This window comes from Centruroides vittatus, unplaced genomic scaffold (assembly GCF_030686945.1).
Source record: "Centruroides vittatus isolate TY-2023 unplaced genomic scaffold, ASM3068694v2 scaffold_1152, whole genome shotgun sequence".
Lineage (NCBI taxonomy): Eukaryota > Metazoa > Arthropoda > Arachnida > Scorpiones > Buthidae > Centruroides > Centruroides vittatus.
The window spans coordinates 1,536,592-1,559,273 of NW_027122670.1; the positions used below are offsets into that span (position 1 = coordinate 1,536,592).

Here is a 22,682-nt window from a genome sequence, read left to right on the forward strand (position 1 = left end):
TCTGATTTTTATGCTATTAATATAGGGAAGAAACTGAAAAAATATATATATATATAAAATTCTACTGAATAAAAAACAAACAAAAAACCTGCTGATGTCATAAAATCATCCAATAGTATTTTAAAAAATTTTATCGAAGTCAAAACAGTCCTATAAAACAGTGATTCTCAAAGTGGGGGTCGTGAAAAATATTTCGGGGGTCGCTGAAAAATTGATGCCAGATCAATTTTTTTCAAATATTTTATAAATTTACTATGGATTCATGTTTAGAAATAATAGAAATAAAAAATATATAAAATAATTTTTACTTAAATAAATTGCACATATAAATAATAAAAATAATACACTGGACGACAAAAAAATAACGCACTATGAAGGACTTGTTGGATTTGAATAAAAATTGGTGTGTGACATCGTCATAGCTAGACAGGTATATGATTGCAACCATAAAGCAAAAACATACTTTATTGTGCAGTAATGTTCAATACAGTGCAGGCACTAATATCCCGTTGGGCCACCTCTAGCGCGGATACAAGCTGTGATACGCCTTGGCATGGAGGCATAAAAGTTGTGTATAATGTTCTGTGGCATATCTGTCCACGCATGATGCAACTGAGACTCAAGATGTGTCAGATCCCGCGGCTGTTGCAGCTGGCGTCCCAGGTAGTCCCATACATGTTTGATTAACGATAAATCTGGAGACCGTGCAGGCCAAGGAAGTGTGGCAATGTTATGTAGGCATGCTTGGGAGACCGCTGTGGTGTGTGGCTGGGCATTATCCTGCTGGAATATGCCTGTTGGAAGCCCTGCCATGAGGGCAACACATGTGGCCAGAGGATGTATTGCACATATCGTTGGGCTGTGAGGGTAGTACGCATGACAACTAGAGGTGTCCTACTGTCATATGTTACGGCTCCCCACACCATAACACCGGGGGTTGGGCCCGTGTGCCGCTCCACAGTATAGGCTGGGTTGACGCCTTGACCAGCGGGCTGCCATACCCTCACACGGCCATCGTGAGCCCCCAAACAAAAGCGGGATTCATTGCTGAAGACAATACGCTGCCGGTCGGTAGCTGTCCATGATTAGCGGCCGGATGGCCAAGCGGTCAAGGTGACAGCCTACCGCTCTGGGGGACCCGGGATCGAATCCGAACGGGTCGAAAAATCCCCAGGAATTTTTCGGGGGGTGGTCCGTTCGGATATGTCGGGCCCCGTCCCTCACCACCCGGTACCCCATTGTGGGCCTGGCCGAACCCATAATGGGCCTACTAAAAGAGGCCCTCTTAGTGCCCAAAGGGTGAAAAGGGTTTAAAAAAAAAAAAAAAAAACTGTCCATGATTGTCATGCAAGACACCATTGCAGACGGAGGCATTAATTGGTGGCTGTTAATGGTAGAACACATACTGGGCATTGGGAGACCAATCCACCTTCTACTAAGTGCCTGGAAATGATGCGGACTGGATACATGGTTCCGTAACGCAGGTGCTACTGCTGCGTGAATGGTAGACGACGAAGCTGTAGACGCTGTCCGTGCTTGACATACAATGAGACGATCCTCCCGCTTGGTGGTCTGTCGATAGCGTCTGGAGCCTGTTTGCCATTCATGCGTACCCCTACGTACCCACTGCGCATAACACATCCTAACAGTTCCATCAGAACGGTTCAGATGGTGGCCAATCTGGCGGTATGACAATCCTCTTCCTCTCAATCCAACGATGTGACCGCTCTCAAACTCACTTAACTGAGTGTAAAGCCGTTGAATGTGTCGTAGAGGCATGTCTATCACTCAACGAAGTCATAACCATCAACACAAGCGCAGGATATGTGCACAAGTCATCACAGCGTGCACCTTTATACCAGACAGAGGAAGCACTTTTCTACCCTCTGGTGGTGATACAACACAAGAACCTGATCCCGAAAGCTAATCATTTACATATCTAGCTATGATGATGCAACATACTAATTTTTATTCAAATCCAACAAGTCCTTCGTGGTGCGTTATTTTTTTTTTTTTTTTTTTGTCGTCCAGTGTATAAATATTTAAATACGAGCCTTCCTCCGGGATGTTTTTTGACACATACTTATTCTTCGGGGGTCCTTTGAAATTTTTAAGTGCAGAAGGGGGGTCGCGGTCTAAAAAGTTTGAGAAACACTGGTTTATGGGATTATTTCATTATCCAGTTAAATTATTGCATATTCCAAGTGAATTTTTCTTATTGAATATATTCAAGCAATCTTGTTGGCATGGAATAGATATAAATGGAGTGGACAGTGAGGGCAAAATCATGTTCAAATGCTGCGAGTGATCTTGGTGGTTGGAGTGTACACACCAACCAATCAATGCATCGCACATTAAAGTTAATTGTCACCCCAGCCTCTATGGTCCCTCCGGTGAGGTGGGAAAGTTTTAAAGCATAAAGAGTATAGGACAGGGTGGCCAAAATACGGCCGGCGTGATGGGTTTATGCGGCCCGCGATTAATTTTTCAATATTAGCTATTTAACTTCCAATAATTGCCGAATGGATGATTCGCGATACTTCATTTTTTAAAAAATTCCATTGTAGAGATTTGCAACTTTTGGGGAAACTATAAATTACCACCTATGGAATTTCGGGACTTTGAGTATATATCTGAACTGAAGGGACCGGGACGAGTTCAACGATACCCTACTTTTGAACCGGAGACGAAAAATAAGAAAGTTATCATAGTTTTTATTTAAGTTGTCATACTTTTTTAATGCTTTCATGCAAAGGCCGGATGGCCGAGCGGTCAAGGTGGCAGCCTACCGCTCTGGGGGACCCGGGTTCGAATCCCGACGGGTCGAAAAATCCCCAAGAATTTTTCGGGGGTGGTCTGTCCGGATATGTCGGGCCCCGTCCCTCACCACCCGGTCGCCCCATTGTGGGCCTGGCCGAACCCATAATGGCTTGCAAAAAAGGCCCTCTTAGTGCCCACAGGGCGGAAAGAGTAAAAAAAAAAAAAAAAAAAAAAAAAAAAAAATGCTTTCATGCAGACGGCACCGTAGTTGCTAGTGCTGCCATCTCGCGGTAAAGTCTGCAAACAAATTTTAAAAAAGCACTCTGAAAGGCAAGAAATTGCACGAACAGTCAAATGTGACTTCCTTTTTTTCCTTTTGTTCAAGAACTACCGTGAATCAATAACCAGTGACGTTAAACAATCGGCGGTCTGCCGGCGGCTCCCCTCCCGGGGGGAGTCCGTCGGGAGCACGAACAGTCGAACGCCAGTTCCCTTTTTTTCCTTTTGTTCAAGCATTGCGACTCTCGATCGCTATAGCGCGGTCGGCTCGTAGTACTAACCGACCGCGAGCGATAGCGAGACTGAGGAGCCGTAGTCCCCGAGGTCGACAAGCGAGGGTGTGCAAAAAAGACTTAACTCAAACTGTAGACGATCAGTTTGTTCGTGTTATTTTTTACGACCCCTTGTGGGTCGCGACCCCCACTTTGAGAATCACTGCCATAAACGATCACGAAAGACTGTGCAGTTTAGACCGCCTTTCGCCTGCTCAATAGGCTGAGCATATAACTTGTTAGTAACACGAACGAAAACCATAAACCCTGCTAAAACTTTGAAATCCTTTTACATTTGTAGTATTTTGTACAAGCACTCGAAATATTACGAATTATGACCAGTATTGTTAGAATACACAATTAATAAAATTGTAAACTGTTATTACAATTTTCACCTGTGCCCGAGTCAGACTCAGTTGAGGTGAAAAGGACACAACGCCCGTAGCCGAGTCAGACTCGAGCAAATATTAAATAATGATTAATTCACTTTTTATGCACGGATTTTACTCGGGTAAAATTAATTTACCCTTTAATGGTCGTTGTCTACGACCTCAGCAAATTTCGTAATTCTATATCAATTAGAAGTTTTTGATTGGGGCCGTTTTTCCGGTCCTTCTTCTATATAAATAGTACAAATGACCGAAAATCTCGTGTTATATTTGAGTATTTGTAATAACTAGTACAAATCTTGCTAGAACCCCGACTTGCCCTCAGACCTTTACGTAAATGTCCCGCGAACGTTGACCAACAGCTGTTCTCAAAGTCAAACAATTTTAAACATTAGACTGTAGGTGTCTCGTTGCAGTTTGTGTAAGATGAAAGGAAAATACAAATAGAGTATCCTTGAAGCTATATTTTATAACTAAAAGCATTTATTTTAAATAATTTTTTATTTTTTAGTTTTATTATAAAACTCATTTTGGCGAGATTTTTTTGCGGCAATTTTTACGTTCTAATTTTTCCTAATATCGAAAATGGTTTTACTTCCACATAAATGTATATATATATATATATATATGTGTTTTTCTGAGCGAAATTTGAAAAAAAACGAGCATTAAGGGTTTTAAATGTATTAAATTTTATTCAATTTACAAGAAATAAAAATAACTTTAAACATAAAATTAAAAATTATCGAAAAAACCCAGATAATAAAATATTATTTTGATCAACCCAGATTACAATTAAAAAAAAATAAAAATCTGGGTAGGAAAACTCTGGCGTGGGAGCCCTGTCCCCACTGTATCGATGACAGCGCGATATTTCAAGACACTCGACAGGCACTTTCTTTCTTTGGTTGATTTCCCCTAGGAAGTCAGCCAAACAAAAGAACATCAATAAATTAAGGGATTGCCTACAACTACAATCTATTGGACTATGCTCAAGAACAACTACTGTCAACTACCAAGAATATACTGTCTTTCCGCTACTAGACGGCGCCACCAACCGTTAACGCCGAGGTGGCGTCGCTTCGAACCTCGTGCCTCACCAGCCCAAAACCAACTAACCTATGTAATTTCAAGAGGAAATTTGAAATATTCATGGAAGAAGCAATATGTTTTTAAACAATTCATAGGAGAAAGATATTTCCGGTGGGATACTGTAGAAAGCTTGAAGATTTGAGAAGTGCATTTATAAATAGATGGTTTCTGGTTTTAAAACACCAGTGTTAGTCATTGAAGTGGGAAATACAGGTGCTGAAGGATTACCGGCCAATTCAGAAATTTCTGTTCCGCTCCGTATCACGTGCTGGTCACGGGCCTGACTCAAAGTCAGGGAGATGCGGTGCCGGGCAACATCGTCTTACGGCGATGTGGGCCCGGCAAGCACGTCTGAGGGCGTTGCGGGTCCACGCCAGCACGCCTCAGTGCAGAGTTCGACCATTGCACTCGGATCCAAGTGCAATGATCGAACCCTGCTGAAACTGGGGCTAATGGAGTGCCTTATTTTTGGTACTCGGGGTTTGTACATATGACGCGCTAACCCCGTCCTTACAAATCCAAAATTAGAAAAACTTCAAGGTCGGTATTTTCCGAATACTTGAGTCGTGTAGATTATTTACTCCTTACTAATATTCGAAGTTCTATGTTTCCCACTCTTCGTCGCTTCTTAATATTGTGATGTTGCCGGGGAAAATAAATTTAAAAACCTAACGATTACAAGAGATAAATTGTTATAGCATGGACTGCCGAGCGGTAACAGTCAACGACGAGTTCAACAACGATACCCTACTTTTAGACCGGTGACGAAAAATAAGAAACTTATGATACTTATTTAATGCTATCATGCAGACGGCACCGTAGTTGCTAGTGCTCCCATCTTGCAGTAAACAGGGCCGGATTTACATAAGGGCATTTGGGGCCTGTGCCCAGGGCCCCCACAAAACAGAAAAAAAATTATGTTTAAACATAATTTTTTTTTCTATTACCGCGACAGCCTAGTGTGGCCTAATCATGATGGCAACAGGCAGAGAAAACCAAACCCGGGAAAAAACCTATGAAACATCGGAAAATTTCGGGAAAAAATTTCACATAGATATTTCTCAGTTAAATTAAAATAATTAGTTTTACACAATAAAATATATGTATGTTTACAATAACCTTATTTTTAAATGAAATTTACAACTTCCTAGTTTCAAATCTAATTGAAAGTACAGTATTTTGTGTAAATTTTCCAAATCATCAAATTTGCCTACTCTTAAAGGGGAGACCTCCACCGAATTTGTGCCCAGGGCCCCTGGATTGGTAAATCCGGACCTGGCGGTAAAGTCTGCAAACCATTAAAAAAGCACTCTGAAAGGCAAGAAATTGCACGAACAGTCGAACGCCACTTCCTTTTTTTTTTCTTTTGTCCAAGAACGGCCGTGAATCAATAACTAGTGACGTTAAACACTCGGTGGCCCCCTTTGGTAGGGCCGCGTTTCTTTATGCAGCAAGAGTGTAGCGAAATGACGTCACGAGCAGTGTTGGCCAATTAGAAAACCAGTTCCAGTGTGTTTGCTGTAAAGCGCTTGGCCGCGTTTCTTTATGCAGCGCTCGAGAAGCGCTTTATAGCGAATACACTGGAACTGGTTTCTAATTGGCCAACACTGCTCGTGACGTCATTTCGCTACACTCTCGCTGCATAAAGAAACGTGGCCCTTCTAGAGCGCTGCATAAAGAAACGTGGCTCTTCTAGAGCGCTGCATAAAGAAACGCGGCCTAGGTCCGTTGGGAGGACGGCCGGATGGCCGAGCGGTAAAGGTGGCAGCCTACCGCTCTGGGGAACCCGGGATTGAATCCGAACGGGTCGAATAATCCCAGGAATTTTTCGGGGGTGGTCCGTTCGGATATGTCGGGCCCCGTCCCTCACCACCCGGTACCCCATTGTGGGCCTGGCCGAACCCATAATGGGCTTGCTATAAGAGGCCCTCTTAGTGCCCACAGGACGGAAAGAGTTACAAAAAAAAAAAAAAAAAAAAGGACGCCCTGACTTTCCGCGGCCCTGCTCGTGGGCATGACGAAAATGAAAACACTCTGAAACATTTTTTCGTTTTTACGAGATAAAACGAATTGAAACTCTCAGCTTCTGCAATAAATAGTAAAATACTACTTTATCATTATTATTTTTCTTCCATTTAAAAGATAAAAATATTTCTTTGTTTATAACACTAGTTCTTAATTTATCCGCTCGTCGCAGCGTCGGGCTGTGACAATATCACGTGACCATCGGTGCCTGTGGAATTTATATCAATTTCGGAATGGCCGTCGTTAAGCTGTGGACGTGAAATCGATGATTTTATCTAAAAAAAGAATCAAAATTATAAACGGAAATTAAATTTTAGGTAGTGTTATTGGTTTTTCTCCCCGTATTACTGCAGGAAAGTTTAAATCTTTAGTGTGTTTTATTTACCAATATTTTTTTCGATTATTAATAATAATTTTTTTAATATACAATAGATATTTAGAAGAATTATCAATGTTATTATGTATCTAGAAAACATAACGATATTCTAAGGTATTGTTTAGTCTAAGAAGTGTTACAGTTTGTTTTGCATGACAGAAGGACTCGAAAATTCAAATTCATTCAAACTATCAATACATAACGTTGTATAATAGGAGTGGCCGAACCTTGTCACGTTCGAATCATATACAGCGTATCAGTAATAATCGAGAGTAGCATTCTGTATTGGAACGATATTTTGTATTATATATACAGTTAAATAATACTAGAGTTATCACTGTTACTTTATGACCAGTTAGGTAAACACATTAGTTTAACTCCTTTGACTGTATGAATATACACTTAGAGTATGACTATGCAGATGCAAACTTAGTAGTGAGCAATATAGTTCTCACAAAGGAAAACATGCACAAATGAGAAGCAAGAAATCTCGCTGGCGAGAGTGAAGTTCTGGTTCTCGCGCATATCTGACAGGTTCGATATTTATTGCATCTTGTCTTTTCTCGCCACATATTCACGCTTGCTCGTGTCAGCATAGTTGCACCCTTAGCTGTCTGTTGAGGGTTAAATTACAAGTTATGCTTGCAATTTCTGTGTATATTGCACTACATAATAGGCAAACTTAAAAGAGTATTCTGTAAAATCAAAACCATTCACACTTTTCTGGTAAAAGGGGTTTAAAGAACAAATGTTTTCAGTTTATTTTATATACCTGCCTGAGGTTTCAAATAAACTTCTTTTTGTTGGAAAGGTGTAAATGCTTTTCGTTTTACTAGTCATTTCTTCCAGTTTTAATTTTGGATTTTAAAATTATTGTGTGTGTAAGTATTATGTACCAAATTTATATAAAAAAATAAGTATATAGTTGCAGCAATTTGGCCAACATAGTTGTGTAACATATATTTATATATTTCTCTTACATAGTTATGATCAAAGTAAAGCGAAGTGTTAGTTAATTAAAATACCAGTGAACCAGAGTTACTTTGTGACATTTTTTGTGCATTTTTAAAGTTAATTACCAGATTAATGCCATTACATGCCATTAGTTGTCATTTTAGGAAGATTTAACATTCTCATTTCTTTACACATAGAGTTCTTAATTGTTAATTTATTGTTTTAAACAATATGGTAAAAGATATTTGTCACAATATTATTCTGTTACTCAGAATAACTTTGTGATAGCCTGTTTGCTGCATAGATCTGTTGTGAATTCCAGTCACAGCATTACCTTGAAGCAATTGCTGATAGGAAAGAAAAAGGGAGGAATAAAAATTGTTTATTAGAAATACTGGCTTTTGTTAATTATCACTGAAAAAGCAATTTTAATTCATTAATAAACACTAAATCTTACTTTTTATTTTATTGTTACCAGAAACATAAAACTAAAACTTGTTAACATGGTGTTAAATGTAAAAAATTGTTTTTCAAGAATAAGAGAGCTAAATATAAAATGTTCAAGATAACAAATCAGCCATTTATTGTCTTTTTCTTCAAGCCACTACAAATATTTTCCAACAGACTCCATTGCATTTATATGCACATCATCTTTTTCATTTCAGTTATAATTCCAGAGTAGTAACTCTTCATAAATTACAGTTACATAATTGGGCTGCAATTTGAGAAAATTGTACACCTATAAATTACCACTGTCTGTTCTTAATCTTGAGAATGGAGTCATCTAGATAAAATCCAACCAGATATGGAAAGTTTAAGGGCAGGAGGTCCCAATTAACTATATATGAATTACCAATACAAATTGGAAGTCATGTTATTTCAATTAAAAAGTTTCCCCTGAAAGGAGTTAGATGACTGGCATGACTTGATTGCTGAAGGGAAAGTATGATTATAGGAGCAAGACACTACTAATTTAAAGGTGGAAAGCATATATTTTAAATTAAATAAATTAAAAATATGATTAAAAATTGCAGCCTGGCATTGTGATGATGTCACAATAAATATTTGCTCAATACCCAATTAATTTTTTTGTCTTCTAGGTTAAATTTATGTTATAATGGATGTTTTACTTCACTCTGCATCTCATAATTCTGCAATTTCACTCCCTACATTTTTATCATATTCTTCATATACTGTCACAAAGACAACTCCATGAATTTACTTCTATAGCTTACATCAGGTAAACCAATTAATAAAAATTATTTTTATTTAGGATAATTATAAGCAAGAATAATACTTTAACTTAAACATACTTTTAATTCACAACTGTTTTTGTTTTCTTACAAATGAAGAAAGTATTACAACTTCATATACTACTTAATTTCTTAGTTATCAAAAGGAAAGGCAGTAGTGGAAAATATCACAAAGTGTTCAGCTTTATTGTTAGGTAACAACACTGTACAGACTGTTGATATCTGTTGAAATAGTATAAACCCATCATATTCAAAATAAATCATTCTTGTGTGATATCACAAAGTTTCCCTTGTACATTAACGTTTACAAAACTGTAAATAAACAAATATTTAAGCAATTATGTTGATTTTTTTATATTAGATAATACAACTTATGTTACAATTACAGTGAGTATATAAAAAATAGACATTTAATTATTAATAAGTTCTTATATATTTTAATTAAAAAATTTTTTGAATATTACTATTGTTGCAGTAATTACTTGAATACAGTAGACCCCCTCTATAACACGGAACTTATCTACCGTGTTATAGGGGGGGTCTACTGTACTTCATTCAGCATTATTTTAATATAAAGTAGGACTATTATATCAGGCAATATAATCCAATAGTTGTTGGCTTATTACACAAATTTCCCTGTAAAATTTCAGAATTTAACAAAAAGCACAGGTTATTAAGCTTTAAAGGTAAACAAAATCATAACACACACACCCAAACATCCATATATACAGAAAAAACCTCTGAATATTTTTGCATTTCCATAAATTTATACATTTATCATTAAACTATCTGACACCAATATTTGAGTCCAACCTGTTAACATAATTCTACCAGGTCACAAGTGTTAATATGCTGCATATTTTTTTGCAACACTATTCCATTGTTTTTCAAGAAAAAATAAACAATTTTGGGACATTTTGAGGTCCTAAGTCCAATAACGTAAAAATCTTGGGGGATAATTTTTGACCAACTGCCATACTTTCACTCTGTTATGTATAACAACTAGGAAAGTAAAAATTTAAATGGCCAAAAACTGTATTGTTTACCCTAAATGAATTTTATGTCTCTAACTATTGATTACTGCAATTTCAAAAAATGTTCAATAAAGTGTTTCTGTTTTTATAATAAAAATATAAAATAAAAGATCAATATTAAAAGCTGTAATATTTTTGTAAGCTCAATATTATAGTTGAACTATCAACAAATACTTAAAAATTATTAGTTCTGACATCCTGTGGCACATTTTTATTAAGTTTCAATTGTGTCTTCAGTTATATATTGTTTTTAGTCTTATCCATTGGGTTGGGAGATGTATAAATAGTACTTTATTGTATGTACTTTAGTAAATAAAACGATTATCAGAAGAATGTATAAAACTTGACACCATATTGAAATATTATAAAATCAACTGCTAGGTTATGATTACCAAAGTATTTAGGTAAGGTTAGCATTTTATACCCACTGTATAAGTGAAAAAACCCAGAGTTTTTAAAGTTTTATTCCTAGCATAAAATATCAATTTATACATTAGCATATACAATGAATTTCTTAAAATTAATAATTATTATTATAGAGGGGATAGCAATTTTTATTTAAATTAATCAAATATTTTATAATATATTAACAATGGACAAATTTTCTTTATTAGAAGAATGGCAACTTTAGAGCTTGATCCATTATTTACGAAAGCATTGAGACTTTTACATTCCAAGGCTAAAGATTCATCTGAACAGTTAAGACTACTTCTAGATGACGTATTAGCACAGAAACAAAATGTAGCGGTTATAAGCAGCACAAGTAAAGATTCTAGAAGTGTATTTGGACCACCAAAACAGGTAATTAAAATTTTAATATTTTATTCCAATTAGATATATATATATATATATATATATATACTTTGATAGAAGATTTAATAATTAGATATTAAGAAAATCTTAAATAATATAAACTTTATTTAGGAAGACAATGGTAGCAGATTATCATTTTCTAGAAAATCATCACCAAACTATGCATCAGAAAATGGGAATTCGAATAATAAGGTTTTAATGCAAGAAGATATCAAAAAAGAAGAGAAAAGAAAAACAGAAAAAGTTATTAAAATTTATAAAATTATTCTAAATTTAACATAACATTTTAAAATAAATTGTAAAATTTTAATATCTGTTGATGATGATATCTTGGAAAACTATTCAAAAATTGAGCCCTATTTTGCAAGGAGTTCAAAACTTTTTTTTATTATTTTTTTATCTTAGAAATTTTTATTTTTAGATAAAACAAGAACCAATTGAATTTTCTTTTGAGAGTAAACGTCCTAAAACTGAATCGCCACAACATTCGTTACCATCATCACCTAGTCCACAACCCATTAAATTAGAATTAGCCCCACCTAAAATAGATGATGATTCTGAAAATAGTGAAGGAAATGCTGATGCTGATAACATTGCAATGGAAATGGGATTAGCTTGTATAGTGTGCAAGTATGATATTTTTAATATAATTTTAATCTTAAATATATTTGAACAATTAAAATTGATTAGATGTTTACAGGTTAATGCTTAAATATAATTTAAAATAATTCTCGTTAATTTTGTGTTCTTACAAAACTAAAACATTTAAAAAGGAAATGCATTCATTTGTATTCATATAAGTATTATTAAGCATTGTTTTTCAGTTTACAGTGGAACCTTGCTTAACAAGCATAATTCGTTCCAGAATCTTACTCGTAATGTGAAACACTTGTTAAGCAAATCAGTTTTTTTCCATATAAATTGATGTAAAATGTAATAATGCATTCCATGCTGAAAAAATTATTCAAATATTTTATGTATAATGTTTATTCAAAGAAAATTATACAATATACATTGTTAACGAGTATGAATCATCATCATCGTCTTTTCTTTTAGTGCGGAATGAACCAACCTGGAATGCGAATTCAATTTGCAGAAAACAAAAAAAAAATCAGATAATATGTCTGATAAAGATGCCAAATGATATACCAAATTCTTGGGCTATACAAAGGCTATAAATAAATATTAGAAATTAATTAATTTGACTAGAGGTAGGCAGTTACGCTGCCATTTCATATTAAATTTAATAATTATAAATAATTAATTTATATTTATTAGGTGGTAGTCTCTTTAATCCGAATAACAGTAGACTGTCTTACAGCTAAACAGGCTTAAAAACTCTTTTATTGGTTTTTTAACATATGCATTTCGGACCAGTTTTATGAGTCCTGATCCCTCATCAGTGCTACAGAAAACAAAGGTTTTTTATTAACATGAGTGACGCGAGTACGAAACAATAAGATTTACAAAAAATTCCTTAAAAAACATTCCTAAAAAACATTCCTTAATACCTTTTCAGTTCTTTGTATACTCCTTATTAACTATACAGTGCTCACTGGGTTCTGTTTTCATATTCGTTTTTACAATATTGTTTAATTCCTATTTACCCGTGTACCTACAGTAGTGCTACAATTAATTATAAAGTTTTTTAAAAAAATTTTTTCGACATTTTTAAAATTTAATTTGGAATTGGTCATTAAATTTAGTACAAGGTGGCAGCATAACTGCCTACCTCTAGTCAAATTAATCAATTTCTAATACTTAATTATAGCCTTTACCTAGCCCAAGAATTTGGCATGTTTATTATATAATGGGCTATGATTGTTGATGTTTATACGTAATATGTGCGAACACAAGTTTGGAAAAATGTTTGATCACAAGCGACACTAAGATGCTAGCAGAATGAGTGCTAAATGCAGACTGAAGGAGCATGGGCACATTTCGGGACTTTTCCTCTCGTCGTCACTTGTTGTGCAAGGTACTCATTAAGCGAGGTTCCACTGTATATTATGAAATAGTTGACTAAAATTATCAAAAAAAAATTTTAACCTAAAATGTGGGATATTTCTATTATTTCTGTGCCATTAAATTCAAAACCCTCATAAATTTTTCACTCTATTACTGAAAACAATATTATTATTTGCTTTATCAATGGTTTATTTTTTTACATATTATTTATGCATTTTTATATTAAAGATATACAATTTTTTTTACATGGAAACTTAATAAACGTAGAATAAACCTTTTTTTGAAATTTTTTTTAAGCATTAAAACTATTTAGAATCTGATTTTATTTGGTTTTAAATAATAGTTTTTATATTAAAACTATAATATTTTTAACTTAAAAATTTTGAATTATTTAAAAGTTACTGTTTTTGATTGTTTTTATTATTATATTCTGGATCTGTAAATAATCACTTATTACATCAGAATATCATTATGAAGATGTTCAAAGATCAAGATAAATATTGAGCATTACAAAACATATTCTATAAAAATTTTCAATGTTCTTGAAAATTCTTTTGTATTTTTATATCTAGACAAACATTACAACATCTAACACGTACCTGAACATTTAACACGTACTGTACACTCAAACCTGTTTTTGTGCAATTTTTTTTTGTGCGGTATACCAATTTGATTGAAATTCATATACCACACACAAAAAATCGCACTAAACAAATTGCACAAATAAAAAATCGCACAAAAACAGGTTTGAGTGTAGATTTATTACCATAATTTATAAGAGACTACAATAAGTTTATTCAATAATGAAATTTTTCTTGTAAATTGTTATCCTGAGCAGTTTTAGAAAATTTATTAATTTGTGAAGTTATATGCTCTCTCTCTTTTTTATAGTATATTCTGTATCTGTACTGTCCATAAAGTTGATTTTGATTGATATACTTTTTAATTAATTACCAAGAATACATTAATATATTCTTCCTTAGATAGCAGTTATCAAGAATGCTGACTGTTAAAAATTTAGATGATAGAATTCAAAGTAAGATGCTGCTTGCATTCTAAATTTATCTAAAATGCATCTATTCTTCTAAATAATTTTGATTGACCAATTTGATGAATTTACAACTGACATATCCATATATACTTAAGACCTAATATAATGAATGCTTAGAATTCTGAAATGTTAGTTTGCATTATAAATGAGTGTGTTTTATAAAATTATATTAAGAATTAAAACTAAAATCAATCAAACTAAAATTAAAATCCAAATTAGTAACATATTTGAAGAAAATAATGAAGAGAAAACAGAACATTGAAATGGGACGTCAAATTTATAAAACCAGAAGAGAGTATAGTAGAGCATTTGTTTTGTTTTTCAAAAACAAATTGTAATGAGAAATTATTTATTGCAACATCATCACGATGCTGGGTTGCAAGTTTTAATCGTATTTTAAATTTATACAATTTAAAATATATGCTCTCCACCTCAAATTAGTACTGTAGTGTCTTGTTACTCTACAATTGCACTCTACAATTACTCTACAATTTAGAAATTGTAGCCCAAAAACCTATTCAGAATTTTGTTGCTTTGAACAAGAATAACAGAATAGCTTTAAAAACTGTTGACATAAAATACAGAAAATGGTAACAGTTAATTTTAAAAATATGAATAATTAAATATTTGTAATTTTTAAAAATTTATTTTACAAACTAACATGTAGCAAAACTAAGTAAAACCATTAAAGCTTTACTTCAAAAGATAAAGGACAAACCAGTTTTATATAAATTCATTAAAGATATTATATCAATAAAAATAGGAATTAAGTAAAAATCTTAAGACATGATATTATTTATACAGAAGCAAATAACTGGTACTAAAACAGTTAATTACAATACAAAAGATTGTCATTCAATATATATGTGAAAATTATTGATGTTCCGAGCTAAATGAGTGTTAAAAATGCAATGTTTTTCACACACAATTTCTGTGTTGAATTTGATTGAGGTGTAACACAGAGGCTGTACATAAAATATCTGACACCAGTATTTGAATACAACCTTTTAACATAATTCAATCAGGTCACAAGTGTTAATATGCTGTTAATATTGTTTGCAACACTATTCCATTCTTACTATTTAACATTTCTTAAAAATAAAATAAAATAAAAATAACTAAATATTTTAATTTTCTCTTTACTTAAATTTTTAATTTCTGAAAGTAACTACATTCTTTAGATATAATAATTCTTACTGGTATGAAATTTAAAGATACTGACAAAATGTTTGAATTAATAACTATTTTGTAAAACCATCAAAACTAATAAAATTATTATTGAAAATATTAGTTAAAATTATTGAATATCATTGAAAATTTCAAGTAGTTAAAAAACATTTCAACAATTTTCATTTATCTGCCAAAGTTTTTAAAAGAAATTTACAATCATCATTTATTTGCAAAATAATCTTGAATATTTTTTAAGAAACACATTTTATGTAGCCTAAAGGTTTTGAGAAATACCTGAATGATTTTTGTTGATAATATTTTAAATTTATCTATATAATAAATTTTGTATTTGTTATACAAAGAAAGCAATTTAAACTCTTTTCAATTACTGTTTTGTATTGTTTTTCAGTTAATATTTCAGGTTCCTTTTCAAAGTGAGAAGATATATTTTTGCAATCTTATATATTAATAAAAAATTCTTCAATATCAGAATTATTTGTGTATTGCTGTGTAGTAAGAATAATTTCTCCTGTTTCTTTTTTTAATCAAATTTTACTAATTGTTTCTTTGTTTTGTTAAGCTGTTCCATTATTTAGTCTTTTCATAAATTTAACCATGTTTGAATTTTTGAATTATTTTTGATTGTTTACATTATTTGTTTTCTTTGAGATGATCACAACTTTCCTTGAAGCATTTGTAATAGGTAACATTATTTATGTTCCTGTTTACATGTTCATATTTTTTTAGTCGCATTTTTACCCAATGTGCGGGAAAATTTAATGGTTATTCTTTGTTTCAATTTATAATTGTTGTTGTTTTGTACATTTCTGAATTGTATAGTGTAATAAAAATGGTTTGTGCAATATCAAATCTCAATATTGTATACAAATGGCAAATGATAAATTGTTATCATTTATGAATTTTAAGAAAAAAGTTGGTGAGTGGTAAGTAGTTGCTGTAATTTTTCTGTGGGGAAAAAGCAATAATAATCATAATAAAATTTCAATAATAAACTTAGCATACTCGACATTAAGAGCAAAGCATAATGTTTGAAGGTTAGTTTTTAAACGATAATAAATGCAAAAATTCAATATTAACTAACATGCAAGTCTTTTATATTTAAAGACATGATGTGAATAATGCATTGCAAAATACAGATTTATAAATGAATAATTATTATTTAAAAGAAAATAATTTATTTTAATAAAAATTTTCTCTTCTATAAGTGATATACAAATTCCAATGTAAATGTTATACAGTAGAGCGTCGAAAAGTGGAACCATTTGGGGACTGGGGTCCTTCCAGTTAATGATTTGTTCCAGTTTCCGACTTTGTACGAAAAAATACATTAACCTGTCTGATGTTCAAATTTTTCTCCGTTGCGTATCGCTTCCTGTTGAATTTTTCTCCGTTGCATGTCGCTTCGTGTTGAATTTTCGTCGATTTTAAGCCTAACGAAAATTTTTATAATAATCATCGAGGCTATCGTATCATTAAAAATTATTTCTGCATTTTGTACAAACAAAATAAATATATTAAAGAATATAAAAAACATGAAAATTATACTTTAGAAGTAAATTTAGTATCAAAAACATTCGATTCAGCACGACACAGTCCGACTGAAAATCGTTCCACTTTCCGGTCATTCCACTTACCGACGTTCCACTTATCGACGCTCTACTGTATTATGACATATTGGTCCTGTCATTATTACACTACAATGGTATATTAGAAAATTTTTTTTATACATTTTCTTATCTATTTTGAATACAAATTGTGTACTATTGAACTCATATCTACCTATAATCACTGACTTTTTAAAGCTTTTTCATTGAAAATATGTTTATTTGTTGTTGTTAGCCATATTCTTTTTTATTTAATTGGTTAATTTTAAACTGTTTGAAAGTAAAATTAATTACATTAACCAACAATAGGTTTTAAAAAATAAATATTTAAATAATAGTAAATATGCCTGTAATGAATTTTTAATTTAATTATTTTTCAGACAAATTGATATTGCTCTAGGAAATAGTTTAGTAGAATGTCAAGAATGCCACAGCTTATATCATCAAGTATATATTTTTCATTTTATTATTGATAATGTTTAGAGTACATTTAACTAATATGATTGAATTTTGTACAGTATTTTAGAATTTTCTATTTGAAATATTTTATGATATAATAAATATTTTAAACAAATACTTTTATTAATTTTACATAATTTTATTGAAATTCTTACGTATAAATTTAATAAATTATTGTTATTGTGAGTGAATGATATTTTTTTTATATGGAAAATAATTTCTTAAAGATATTGTTTTTTTATAGGAATGCCATCGTCCACCAGTTAGTGATCAGGATATAAATGATCCAAGACATGTTTGGTATTGTACACGATGCACAAAGAACATGAAAAAAATGGTAAGACCTATTTAAATGTGTATTTTTTTACTTGTATACATATGAAGGTTTATACAGATTTAGATGTAGCTTAGAACAAAAGTTTCCTTCACAGGCTAGCAAGACTCAGAAGTCATCAAAAGTTTCTAGTAATGTAGCAGTAAAAGAGCCAGTTACTACTTTCAGAAGTATTAAACCTGAAGCACCACCTCCAACACTTTTGCCATTTAAAAGAGTTGAACCAAGAGTAAGAACTAAGATTTGTTTTCTTACATCATATTTCTCCAATTCTGAGATGCAGTTGCTTGCATCTAATTGATTTAAAATTAAAAATAAACAAAAATATTTTCAATAATTGTAAAAATAATTTTATCCATAGAATTTTCTGTAATATTTATTTTGACTGAATAAGCTAAAATAAATCAGCATAAAAATAATTATAGCTTATGGTGCTATTTCCATTTTCTTCTTAATTCAAAATAAATTTTTATTTTTAAATTTGTTTGAATGTTGCATCATAATGTAATTTTTTGAAGACATTCTAAACAGAAATAGTCCAAATTTTAATTGCTATTTTTTATATTTCATTAATTATTTTTATTTTATAATTTATAGGTTCCCGCTAGTCAAAGTAGTGGACTTGCATCTGAAAATAAACCAATCGGATTAGCTGGTTTAGCTGCTAATTTAAGTGGAAGAACTATAACAGCTGCATCTTCAGTTACAACAAAATCTGGAATTGCTTCAAAGTCTGGAAATAGTGGAAGTTCATTATTATCTGGAAAATCATTTAGTGCATTTTCAGCTCTCTCATCTCTTGCTAATACTCGAGTAACTTCTAATACTACTCCATCAAAAGCAACAAGTAGTAATGCAATTAGTGGACTTTCCTCTTTAGCTTCAATTGCCTCTGCAGTTAGCAAAGCTGGAAATTCTACTTCTACTTCTCAATCAAAACTTGGATTGGGAACACTTAGTTCAACTACTGCATCCACATCAAATAGAATTAATTCTAATAGTGGAAATAATGGTAACAGTTCTGTTGGAAGTGTTAAATCTGCAAGTTCTAGTTCTTTAATGTCTGCAGATAAAAGATTACAAATAATGAAAAAAAAGGCTGCAGCAAAAATGCAAGAAAAAAGACGATTATCATCAAAATAACTTTTAATAAACTCCTCTTCAATCTGTGTATAAAGAACTAAATATAGGATTGTTTTGATGGTAAATACTTTACAAAATTTATTTAATTTAAATATTATATATAGTTTTTCAGCATTGTTTGTATAAATCTGATTTACAAATATTTCATAATAAAGTTCTTTTAACAACATTTTGATTTTAAAGTGCTGTTAAAATTATTTATTTTACATTTATTTGGATTATTTTTTTACCAAAAAAAATTCATTAAATTAATTTAAAATTTATAATTTGAATTCTTATAATAATATCAAGTAATCTGTCATTTTTGTAAAATAATAGATGGTATTAGTATAAAAGTCAAATAGCTATAAAAGCTGATATTTTTTGATATCTTAAAAAATTAAAAAATTTTTATAACAAATTTAGGTCTTTTAATGTAAATACATTTTAGATAGAATAGATATTTTGAACTTAAAACATTTCAATTCTCAAGTTTATTACTTTGTTTTGTTGCCAATAAAATACTAACTTAACTAATCATGTAAAAAATTTATGTAAGAAATTCATAAGAATTTTGTTCAAAAATCATAAGTTGAGAATATAAAAATTAAAAATAATATGTAATAGAAAATTGAATCTGGTATATTTAACTCTTTAATTTCAAAACGATTTTCTTCTATTGTCTGCTTAGAACTTTCAAATCTTTAAAATATAAATAATTGATCCATTGATGAGTAAAGTAAAAGATTTCTATTAGAGGATAACATAAGTTTTTAAATTGATAACATACTTGCATATTTACAAATGATATGACTTACTTCACATTGAATGTATTTTTATTATCTGAATTCTTTTTTTTTAACTAATAATATAAGTAAAACTACACCAATAGAAAGGTTCCATCTTAAAATACTGAAAAATATAGTTACCATTGTAAAATTAACACAAAGAATTATTAAGTATGATAATTTTATTTTATAATTTTACAAAATAACATAATATTAGAATCATGGCAATTCTTCTAGTTAATATGTTATCTTAACATTGTACAATTATCCAATTACGAGAATATTCGTTAATAAAATTTAGCCGAGAATTAACCAATATGAAATGTTAATTATTGTTTCAATATACAATCAGACTCTGAATACTTTGACAAGAGCACCTTATGTTTCTGAGAACCAATATTTATTGTCTTAAACGTTTTCAACCTGATCTACAGGCCATCATCAGGTATCTTGAAATTTTTGGAACGTTTCTTGTACTGGTTTCAGGTTTGAACAAATATGAACAGAAATTCAAAATTTTGTTCAAATGATTCGTTTAAATAACAAACATAAATAAAATGTTAAATTGAACTACTTAAAATACATTGATACAATTAAAGTAAAATAAAATATAATAAAACAAAATTAAAAAATAGAAAATAATAAAAATACAAAATATCAACACAATTATATCAACTAAGTGTGTGTTAAATATATTATACCGGGTTATTGTTGATCATATATTTCCATGCCGATGATAAACTTTTGGCATCCTTGTGGTTCAAACATTTGCCAGTAAGACTGGATCTATATATTTTAAATTTTTCTACAGTCATTGCTAAAGATGGTGAGTGCACCTGTCTAACAATCTTAGCCTCATTCCATTCAACTATTGAACCCTCTGTTTGTGCTACTCTGGATAGTGTCGTATTATAGTGTCTTTTATTTATATCATATGCATGTTCTTTAAGCCTTTTGCTCAAATTCCTGATGGTGACACCAGGTCTAGTTGATCATTTTTATCTGGTATCCTGTACACACCAGATTGTTCCTCCTTCTTGATCTTATCCTTGTTGTTTCTAAGTAGACTATAAACCATGGGAGCCCGTTTGTATATTAATCTGGTATTCTTGTAGTTGGCAACTTTTTTCATGATATTGGACATCCCTCTATTGTATATGAATTTAGTAATTTCTTTGTTCATATTTTCCTTTTTCTTCTTTTTGTTAGGATCTGAGTATGATCTTATTAGCTCCTCAATGATTCTTGCTCTAAATCCCAAGGATCTAGAAACAGTTCTGATCCTATTTAATTCTTGCCATCTGTCATACACGTTGGAGCTACAATTAAATATCCTTGTAATAAGAGCTCTAAATGCCGACATCTTATACTTGTGAGGATCATTGGATGAGGAAGGAATATACAGTGGATCATGGGTGTGTTTGATGTATACATTTGTGCTTAAGGAACTATTTTTTAAATGTGATATTAATCTCTAAAATATCCACTTCTGTTGCACTAAGTTGCACCAATTTTAGTTTCAAACCATCCTTGTTAGATTAATTATTATGCCTTTGTGTCCTCTATCTTAATTTAAAATTTATCTTGTATACTAGTACTTTTTTTATCAATTAACAGGACTTATTATACTGGAATTATGGATGCAGATATTTAGTCTTAAAGATCAGAAATAATAATTTTTATTTAGTTTATCCTTGTTAGAATTTATCTCTTTCAAAAAATGCTGTATTTTTCTGTCATTCTTCCATAAAATGAACACATCATCTACATACCTTTTGTATAATATCATATCCTCCTTAAAATTCCTAATAGTAATTTGTTCTAATTTACGTATAACTAACTCGCAGAGTAATTCGGACATTGGGCTGCCCATAGGCACTCCTTTCCTTTGTTTATATATCTTTTCTTCAAAACTGAAAAATGATTGGAAACATATTAAATTTGCAAGCAACTCTATATCTTCAGGGAAGGCTGCCACATCTGGGTTTAACATGCATAGGGTATCAATTAATGCATGATAACATGAATCCAGTTTTATGAAAGGATGTAGATTTTCAAAGTCCATGATTGAACCAATCTCTTCATCCATTAAAGATATGGTTTGGAGTTCATTTACTAAGTTTAGCAGGTTACTCATAATAAAATGATTGTTCTCCATCTGCTCTGATAAATATCTATGCAAGCACTTCTCCAGATTATATGTCGGTCCTTTACACTTTTCGACCACTGGTCTGATCTTGTTACCTTATGCATTTTTGTGAAGCCGAATAATCTGGGTACACCTGGGTCTGTGATATGGGATCCTTTGAGAAAAGGAAAGATTGCAGTAATGGGTGATCTCTCTAATTTTTTGACCTTGTCTAATTTATCAACAATGCTTCGTTCAATGCTTTCACATTTAGTTTTCTCTATATATTCTTTTAAAGTCCTGGTGTAACAATGTTTTTTCATTATTACTAAATGCTTACTTTTGATCAGTTCTTGTTAATATTAGCTCGTTGTCTGCTAACCATCATCTTGTGCGTTTTATCTGTTTCATTTCGACTTGATGTGCTTTGTGTCCCTTGTTCTTAAGGGTTGTTTTCCATCTGAAGTACTCTTTGTTTACTTTTTCCAGACCTCTGAGGCCTCTTTCTAATTCTGCTATGGTGTTCTACCAGTCTGCAGTATTATCTGGAGCAGAATTAGGGCCTTTTTTTTAGGATTCCTTCAATATCTGGTGGAAGATGGATCTGGTCCCATATTATATATGGGACAGACTTTACCTCTTTAAGGGACAATTTACCTTTCAATTTAACATTTTATTTATGTTTGTTATTTAAACGAATCGTTCAAACAAAATTTTGAATTTCTGTTCATATTTGTTCGAACCTGGAACCAGTACAAGAAACATCTCAAAAATTTCAAAATACCTGACAGAT

General features: G+C 31.7%; 1 protein-coding gene across 2 annotated transcripts; it reads left to right on the plus strand.

Moving 5' to 3' along the window:
* The first annotated feature begins 6,993 nt into the window (after positions 1-6,993).
* LOC136986562 (integrator complex subunit 12-like) lies at positions 6,994-19,005 on the plus strand. 2 transcript variants are annotated; one of them, XM_067284130.1, is made up of 8 exons: positions 6,994-7,131; positions 11,046-11,232; positions 11,356-11,487; positions 11,666-11,874; positions 17,439-17,505; positions 17,762-17,854; positions 17,937-18,080; positions 18,449-19,005. In XM_067284130.1, the coding sequence occupies exons 2-8, from the start codon at positions 11,050-11,052 to the stop codon at positions 18,992-18,994; spliced, it is 1,374 nt and encodes a 457-aa protein (XP_067140231.1). In that variant the 5' UTR covers positions 6,994-7,131; positions 11,046-11,049; the 3' UTR covers positions 18,995-19,005. The 2 variants fall into 2 exon arrangements, with proteins under 2 accessions (XP_067140231.1, XP_067140230.1); XM_067284129.1 differs by lacking the exon at positions 6,994-7,131 and adding an exon at positions 8,619-9,384 and having other exon boundaries at positions 17,949-18,080.
* The last annotated feature ends 3,677 nt before the right edge of the window (positions 19,006-22,682 follow it).